General features: G+C 45.3%; 1 protein-coding gene across 1 annotated transcript in view; it reads right to left on the bottom strand.

Annotated features, from left to right (window-relative positions):
* Positions 1 to 8770: 8770 nt before the first annotated feature.
* Positions 8771 to 9432, bottom strand: part of NUDCD1 (NudC domain containing 1) — a gene marked incomplete at its 3' end in the record, with an annotated part of 12566 nt that continues 11904 nt past the window's right edge. Inside the window, exon 2 of the mRNA XM_015427441.1 lies at positions 8771 to 8925. Coding sequence (XP_015282927.1) covers positions 8771 to 8925 — 155 coding nt within the window. The remainder of the gene's footprint in view (positions 8926 to 9432) is intronic.

Genomic DNA, 9432 nt, shown 5'->3' with positions numbered 1-9432 from the left:
GTTACCTGCTGTTAAGGTTAGCAATACCAGCTTGAAAGCGACAATGCTTTTAGGGGAAAAAAATACCCTTTTTCCCTGAAGGAGGAGTATTAAAAAACAACAACAACAAATTGCCATTCATCTTTATAGCACATCCTTCTCTGCCCTCATTCATACAAGAGAAATCCACTCATTCTCAGTATACCACCCTCCGCAGATGTGCATTTCAAGCTAGGTTAAATCAGGTTCCTTACATTGAGCTTTGTGTCTGTGGCTGAACTATGAGTCTCTAGGAATTTACTCAGAGCTGAACACTGTGGTCTTATTAACTGTGAAGCTATCAATGCTGTCAAGCAAGACAGAATAACAAAATCCACTTTTCCTCGTCCCCAAAATACCAGAGCAATACCTTTTTATTAGAATAAAGCAAAGGGGGGGTATAAGAAGAAAAAAAGGGGGGGGGGGGGGGGAAGCATAGACCAAGTTTTGATTTCTCCAGAATTTGTCAACAGGCAACAGGTTCAGTACAAAGGGGGAAAAAATAGAGGGGCAGGAGGAAGATAGAAAAAAATGTTCTAGAAAACGATGGAAAAGCTTGTAGTCCAAGGGTCATTTTCTGCAGGAGCACACAGGAGCGGAGCTCCGGCAGTAAAGAGCCCAGGGGGCGGGCACATGCAACAAGCCCCACCCCCTGCTCCCAGCAGCCCTCAGTCAGAGCAAGAAGCAGCCAGGTAAGTTGCAGAGCCTCCCTAGCCCAAAACAGTCCAGTGGAACCTTTGAGACCACATTTTATTCAGGTACAAGCTCTCCCTCCTCTGTGAGGACAGATCTGCAAGTTCCCCCCCCCCAATAGCTAGCAATCCAAAACAGTCCAGTGAAGCCTGAGCGATGGGTGTCGCCTTCTGACACACATCCGGTGATGTCAGGGGGTGTGGCATATGCTAATGAGTTATGCTAATGAGCTCCTGCACCTCTTTTTCTACGAAATGACCCGTGTAGTCTATTACACTTCATCCCACCTTCTGACTAAAAACTCAAAGCTGTGTACATGCTGCTCCCCTCCATTTTATCCTCCTAACCTTACTCTAAGAAAGGTAAAGCTGAGCGAGTGGTCCAGTTACCCACATAGGTTCTTGACTGGAGATTTTGAACACACCATGTAGAAGAGGAGAAGAATAGATTTTTATATCCTGCTTTTCTCTACTTTAAGGAGTGGCTTACGGCCACATTCCTTTCCTCTCTCCACAACAGGCACTTCGTGAGGCAGGTGGGGAGTTCTGAGAGTTCTGAGAGAACTGTGACTGGCTCCAGGTCGCCCAGCAGGCTTCATGTGGTGGAGTGGGGAATCAAACCCGGTTCTCCAGATTAGAGTCTGCCATTCTTAACCACTACACCACACTGGCTCTCTCTCTCTCTGTGAGCTTCAGGTAATAGATAATGATGACCAGGGAATGCCACAGACTTTGATTATATGGCCCTGCAAGCAGAGAGTACTGGGACAGAGAAAAAACTAGCAAACCCAAAGACCACTCTGTTTATAAGTCTAAAAGCCAGCAGTTAATCAGATACTTCTTTGACACCACCTCACATCAAAAAGGTGTGTGTGGGGGGGAATCTTTGTTATCCATTGATAGCCCCCCCCCCCCAACACTTTTTAAAAGAGTCTGTGGTTACGAACAGGGCTACGGAGGCTGATTTCATTTGCAAACCACTTCTTCGCTGTCCCCTAAATATTAGCTCCAATCTAAAGTCAGTACTCATTTTTCACGGACCAAAGAGTCAATCAGCATCAGTTTCCAAGGCAACAGCTCCTTAACAGTTAACACTGCCTACGAACCTTTCGTTTTCTCTGTCTCTTTCTCTCTCACTCACAGACACACACAATGACTTCCTGACCCATTTGCCGAAACCACTTGCAGATAACTCAGAAGCCGTACATCACTTGGATCTGTAATTTCTAAGTCTGTAGCAGAAATCAGGAAGGTTAAAACTCGCCACATCCAAAGCCAGCAGCAGTACGAGGTGAAAGTGTACAAAAGAAATAACTTTCGGGGCATGTGTAATTTTTTTTTGGAAGCAGGCCACAGAGAGATTCGCAGAAACAATAAGTTTAATACTTCCATTCATTTTTCTCAGCAAAAACAAGCTCTGCAGGAAGAAGTGCCATATTTTGGCCTTACAATACACCTCAATTAAGGAGGAAGAGGAGGAGGAGATTGGATTTATACCCCGCCCTTCACTAACCAAAGGAGCTCAGAGCAGCATACAATCTCCTTTCCCTTCCCTTCCTGAAAACAAACACCCTGTGAGGGTGGTGGGGCTGAGAGCTCTTTCGAGGACTGCTCTTGAGAGAACAGCTCTGAAATAACTTGTAACTGACCCAAGTTCACACCAGCAGGTGCAAGTGGAGGAGTGGGGGATCCAACCCGGTTCTCCCAGATTACAGTCCGCGCTCTTAACCACTACACCAAACTGGCTCTCAGGTGTACCGATGGAGGTGCGAGTCTTTTCAACAACTAATCCTTCCTACCCATGAGAACCACAGGACCGGATTACTTGCCTCTTGCTATGCTTAAAGGGGGAGGGGGGGGGAACCTTGCATTCCTCACTGGCCTTGACTCTTTGCCACTCCAACCTGATAGTATTTCAGGAGTGATAGTTTCTAGTGCAAGGCCCCCAGCATGGTGCCTGTGGGTGCCACAATGCTTGCCAACACCTTTTCTGGTGCCCACATAGAGTTTTTAGAAACTGAGTGGTTTGCCCAGCCAGGCTTCTGATTTACTGTGCAGATATTTAAAAGTGTGGCTTTGGCAGCAGCTGCCAACACAACACAAGGATCTTCACTGTGTGACTGAAGTTAAGCTGCAGCAGCCATTTTGTGGCTGGCTCCCCCTCCATTTTGTGGCAGCCATTTTGCGGTTGTGCCCACCACAAAATTCCAAGGGTGCGTACAAGTGCAAACGGGCTGGGGACCCCTGCTTTAGGGAGACCTGAAGCCAAATAAAAGACTGGTGGGTTATCCAGTCCAACACTCTGTCACACAGTAGCCAAAAATACCAGGTGCCATCAGGAGGTCCACCAGTGGGGGCAGTGAGGTTCAACTCAAGTGCGGAACTAGGTCACCATCACTCTGCTGCCTCTTTGGTCTTTCAGTTCCGCAGCCTCCAAAACACACTTGTCCATCCATTCCCCGCAGGGCTGCCAACGGCCACCACAAGCCAACAGAGATGCCCTCTGCCATCCCCACACCACATAGGGTTCCCCTACACATACACACAAACACACTCAAAATGCTAGATGCTGAACTAGAACACATGCACTGCTAATGTTTCCTAGCAGCATCTTGCCTCATCCTTGGGGGTCACCAGGGTCACCTGCTCCACCCCGCCCAATTTTGTACCCTAGCCTTCCTCCACTAGCCTGTGACCTCTGCAACCCATCCTCCTGCTTCTTCTCCACTTGTTTCTCTTGGCTTTGCCTTCTCGAGCCACCTGTCCCCTGCTGCCTACTCTGTGCCAGGATCCTCCAGCTACCCGCCTTCCTAGTCTTCAAGCTCCCCATTTGTTCAACAATCCAGTCTCTTTAACTAACTTCCAACCAAGCCGACGTGGTCTCGGTTGCCTCAAGAGCTGTATAAACACTTTCTGCAAAATTGGGATTTATTGTGTGTATGTGTGTGGTTTCCAGTAGGGGTGTGTGCTTGGTATAAACAGAGCTGGAAAAATGCCCCCAAAATACATTATTGGTATTTTGGGGGCATTTTTTCAACTGGTTACCAAGTGGGCTACTGATTCAGCTATTTGAAAATGAGCACCCCAAAAAATCTTGAAAATATTCAGGATTTTTCGGTACCACTGGATAGCCACAGTTTAAGGGCATTTAAAGGGCTCTTCGTCCCTTTAAATGCCTTTGGAGTGAACTCTCAACTTGGAGAAGGAATTTAAAGGGACAAAGAACCCTTTAAACACCTTTGGAGTTCACTCACCATGGAGGCACAGCTTGGAGAAGGCATTTAAAGGGATCATGATCTCTTTACATGCCTTCCCCCCCTCTCCACTGGAAACAGCGGAGGATGGAGGCACCTTCTTCTGGGGCCCATAGAATCAGACACCCTGGTCCAATCTTTTTGAAACTTGAGGGTGTTTTTTTTAGGAGAGGCACCAGCAGCTATGCTGCAAATCTGGTGCCCCCAAGTAAAAAAAACACCTCCCAAAGCCCCAGATACCCCCCCCGGATCGCTTCTCCATTATACCCTATGGGAACCATTCCCCATAAGGTATAATGGAGCAGGAAAAAATTGGATTTCCCAAATATTTCCTGAATCCAAATACCATATTGGTATTGGAATGTGAGAATATCGGGAACTATCAATATTTTTCCAGGTTCGATGTACCCAAAACCGAAAAATACCCATTTTTTGCACACCCCTAGTTTCCAGGCAATTGACTTCTAAATGGCCCTGCTCATCTTTAAGGTCAAGGTTATGATTATAACAAAAGCCATGCTGGATCAGACCAGAATCCCATCAGGTCCAGCATTCTATTCACACAGCAGACAACCAGTGGCCTCTAGGAAGCCCACCAGCAGGGAGACTGCAACAACATCCTCCCAACCCGTGCTCCCCACCAGCTGATATAAAGAGGCATACTGCCTCTGGGACTGGAGGGAGTAGAAGTCCACTGCACCCAGCAGCCACTGATAGCCCTTCCATGAAAGGAGCATCTTCTTATTTAACATTACCATATTTTCAGAAGATTCAGAACACCTAACTGAGAAGCATGTACGTAAATTCTGCATAAGCTCAGGCAATTTCTAATTTGTATTTTTAAGCAGAAGTACAGAGAGTGGTGAACAGATAAAAACACACGTCATCCTTTTTCCTGCTGGGATTATTTGAATGGAGATTAGAGATTATAACCTATTTGAGTAATCTGAATGTCTACAGCCTAAATACTATCTTCAAATGAGGGAGGGAACCCCCCGATGTACTAACATTGGACCATGCAATTAATTTCATCTGATGCTGCATTAGCTTTGTAAGCGCTAGTACAAAAAGTACAATATTTGATTAGTAAAAAGTTGCAATCTGCAATAGCCAGTGCAATCAATAGTTTGGACTAGTGCAAACTTTGTTATGCACCGTAATAAATATACTCAAACAAGGCACAATCTGGTTCGTGCAATTGGGGCAATGTGAAATGTTCAAACAAACCACTTACTAAAATACATATTTAGCAGGACTACCAATTATAGGGAACTGTGTTGCTTATACTGTTCAATAAATATCACCAATTAGTAAAATTACTTTGTTGGTATAATTAAGGAATGTGGAACATTGAAACTGGACCTCTTGGGGAAATCACATATTGAATATACTCAAGAAATGTGTGCGTTTTAATTATGCCCTCCCAGTACAAAAATTCTGAATGACAAATCTCTTTTACACATCAGGAATAACAGGGGCATACGAAATTACATTAAAACATTGTAGCAGTTTAAAAGAGTAACCACTTGAGAATATTAAGGATACTAAAAGACAAAAGTAGAGATCAAAAAGGAAGTAAGGTAAAGGTAAAGGTAAAGGTTCCCTTGCTCGAAAGACAGTCGAGTCCGACTCTAGGGTTGCGGTACTCATCTCCGTTTCAAAGCCGAAGAGCCAGCGCTGTCTGAAGACGTTTCCGTGGTCATGTGGCCGGCATGACTAAACACCGAGGCGCACGGAACGCTGTTACCTTCCCACCGAAGTGGTACCTATTTATCTACTTGCAATTTCTTGCTTTTGAACTGCTAGGTTGGCAGGCGCTGGAACCAGAGACGGGAGCTCACGCCGTCATGCGGCAACTCGGGTCTCGAACTGCTGAACTACTGACCTTCCACAGCCTGCAGTTCAGCTTCTTAACCATTTGAGCCACCGCAGCTCAAAAAGTAAAAGTACTTTCCTTTTATTAGGAAAAAAATCAACGGACATTATTCCTGAAGAATGCAGTATTTTTGAAGAAAACAATCATTCAAAAGCCTCAATTTCCTTTAAGTAAGAGGGGGGTAAAAGTCCAGGTGCTTTGAAAGAAAGGACCGACAAACCCAAAGACAAAAAAAAGTTGACAATATCTTTTAAAGCATACAGAACACTACAGGAAAAACTGACAACAACTAAGACAAAGGTAATCAAGCCTACAGTGAAATAAAATGAAGTTACTAAAGCACACAGAGTGGAATCAGCATAGCCATGAAGCTTACAGCTAAAACAAATATAAAGCCAACAGTCGTGATAGTCTGACCCGCAATCAACAGTCATAAGACTTATAAGGAATGCTGTACATGTATTGTGCTCTGAAGCATTACAATATGATACACAACTTAAACGAATTTGTGCACTACAGAATATCTCCTGAAGAAGATTCATTTTTTGAAACGTTGGTAAATAATCTGGAGACGACGTTGTACCTTGGTTTATAAATTCTATTAAGTTGTGTATCATATTGTAATGCTTCAGAGCACAATACATGTACAGCATTCCTTATAAGTCTTATGACTGTTGATTGCGGGTCAGACTATCACGACTGTTGGCTTTATATTTGTTTATCTGTTTTAGCCGTGTGTGTCCAGATTTTTATGAAGCTTACAGCACCATATTTCACTTTTTGCTAACTTTCAGATAAGCCATACCATACTGGATGTATATACCTTGCCTATGATGTCACATGGCAATGTGGAGCAATGGGTAGACCAGCATATTGCTGCTTTGAACAGTGTATATCTAAAATAGTTGAAGTAAGTGCCAATCTTGCGGGTGCAGGACAGTTAGATGCTGGAACAGAGAAGCCTGTCAATGGCGACCCCTGATTTTCTCTTCACCCACACATTTGTGTGACCTCGACTCATTCTCCAACACGTGGGGGGTTTCTGACAAAAACAGGCAGAGCTAAGTCAGGGCAGATATAACCTTTCCTCCAAGCTCCCCACACACGTGGGTGGGCAAAGACAAGTTCTCGAGACTAAAGCTACAAGTGAAATAGCTGAACAGCACGGAGGAAATTATGCCCTTCTCTAACTTTCTTCTGCTACTTTTTCTTAAAAGGGGAAACAGAGACAGAACCTCTTAACAACGGATAGATACTGCTTTAAACAAGGGTGTGGAAAAAAGAGACATTACCAATATTTTCAGTATTTTCTCTTCATTCTGCCCCCCAGTATTTTCTCTTCTTTCTGTGTTTATCTATATCAGTTCTCATCTTTGGTTATTCATGTATACATTTCTTTCACTCCCTTCTCAAACATCAAGGCCAAGAGCATGACTCACTTCAGTGGTCTCCAATGATACCCACAGTGCCCCTATGTGACTTCACACCAAGGACTGAACAACTTTTACAGCTAGGGCCTTTACAAGGGCAAAGATCTCACTCCCTAGTCCATGTCACAGTAGCAACCTAACTGGATGTCTAACAGACTCAGGATTGGTGACCAGGAGACAAATGCCGGCATGGTATAGTGGTTAGAGTCTCAGTCGAGGACAGGGGTCCCAAATGCGGGCACATTTGGAGTTCTGACACGGCATGGTGGGCAGCGTAGCAACAAAATGGCTGCTGCAGGAGGCGGAGCCACCCATAAAATGTTTGCCACAGCCTAGCTTCATTGAAACAGTGCAGACCCTTGTGCTGTGGTGGCAGCTGCTGCCAAAGCAACATTTAAAAAAAACAAACCCACAGCCAATCCTATCTCCAACAGTCAATTAGAAGCCTGGTTGGGCAAAAGCCCCACCTGGCCCCTTGTTGTTGTTCAGCCGCACAGTCGAGTCCAACTCTTCACAGCCCCATGGACCACATCATGCCAGGCCCTCCTGTCCTCCGGAGTTTGCTCAACTTCATGTCCGTTGCATCATTAACACTGTCTAACCATTTCATCTTTTGTTTTCCCTTTCTACTTCAATCTTTCCCAGCATCGGGGTCTTCTCCAGTGAGTGCTCCCTTCTCATTTGGTGGCCAAATTAGTTGAGCTGCAGCTTCAGTCTCTGGCCTTCCAGGGAACAGTCAGGGTTGGTTTCTTTTAGGATTGATTTGATATCCTTGCAGTCCAAGGGACTCTCAAGAGTCTTCTCCAGCACCATAATTCGAAAACATCTATTCTTTGGCGCTCGGCCTTCCTTATGGTCCAACTCTCGCAGCCATACATTATTAACCTGGCCCCCCTCCCACTTCCTAAAATCACTCAGTGGGTGCCAGAAAAGGTGTTGGTAGGCACAATGGAGCCCCTGGGAACCCCACACTGTGAACCCCTGGTTTCGGATTCAGGAGGCCCCGATTTGAATCTCCGCACAGCTATGGAAGCTTCCTGGGTGACCTTGGGCCAGTCACTCTTTCTCAGACAAACCTACCTCACAGGGCTGTTGAGAGGATAAAATGAAGGAAGGGGGAGCAGTGTTGCAAGCCATTTCCAGTCCCAGCCAGTGTTCCCTCTAAGCTGAGTTAGTGTGTGCCAGCTCACAGTTTTTTGGCCTCCGGCTCACACATTTTTGTCTTCGCTCTGGAAGGATGGCTCCAGAGCAGACTAATTTATGAAGCAGCCAAATCGCTCTCTCACAACTTTAAGGCCAGCAGCTCACAAAGTAAAACTTTTGCTCACAAAACTCCACAGCTTAGAGGGAGAGCATTGGTCCCAGCTCGGGAGAAAAGCCGGAAATAAATATCTCTATAAAGAAATGCAGGCAGAATTCACACTTTGGGTGGGGGAAAAAAAAATGGGTGTGTGAACCCCGGATGGCCGACAGTTCGTTTCTTTCTCACTGGGGCCTTACCAGAGTAACAGATAAATTCATGACTCTTCCGAGCTGATCAACGTAGTAAACATTATCCTGGTGCCAGGAATCTAGCTGTAGGTAATTATACATGCCGAAGGCACGCATGTGTTCTAAGGTGTATTGCTCATCCCGAAGTCTGACTTCTGCGACCGCTGAAAAACAAAGCCGGGGAGAGGGAAAAAAGATATCGTTTTAATGTATGCAAGATCACATAACTATTTCAGCGTTATATAATGGAATCCTAATTCTGGTATTTCATAGATAATGGCTGTTTGGAACCTGGGTCTAAAGTAAGAGTCACGCTGGAAAAGTGTGATCTTTTAAAGCAGGGTGGCGTCTGATTTCTCTCCCCCAATTACACTGGAGCCGGGCTGGCAGATGAAAGGAAGCATCGCCGGAGTGCCACCTGCTGCTTCCAACTCCGTTTGTATTTACAGAGGAACCCGGGAAGCATTAAGCTCGCTTTCCTCTTGTGTAAAGCTTACATTGCCATGGCAGCCCGGCAATGCAAAGGAAAAGAAAAATTGCAAAAGGAACAAAGCAAGCCCTGGTTCTTTGCAGCATTCGTCTTTGAAATCACATCTTTCCGGCTACCCCCAAATCCACAGATTTCCATTGTAAATCATAAATTTGTGCACATCTACGCACTTGCGTGTGTC

The sequence above is a fragment of the Gekko japonicus genome, unplaced genomic scaffold (genome assembly GCF_001447785.1).
Source record: "Gekko japonicus isolate JY-2015 unplaced genomic scaffold, Gekko_japonicus_V1.1 scaffold2929, whole genome shotgun sequence".
In the NCBI taxonomy this organism is placed as follows: domain Eukaryota; kingdom Metazoa; phylum Chordata; class Lepidosauria; order Squamata; family Gekkonidae; genus Gekko; species Gekko japonicus.
Note: the sequence above shows the minus strand (reverse complement) of the source record. Positions and strands in the feature narration are given on the sequence as shown.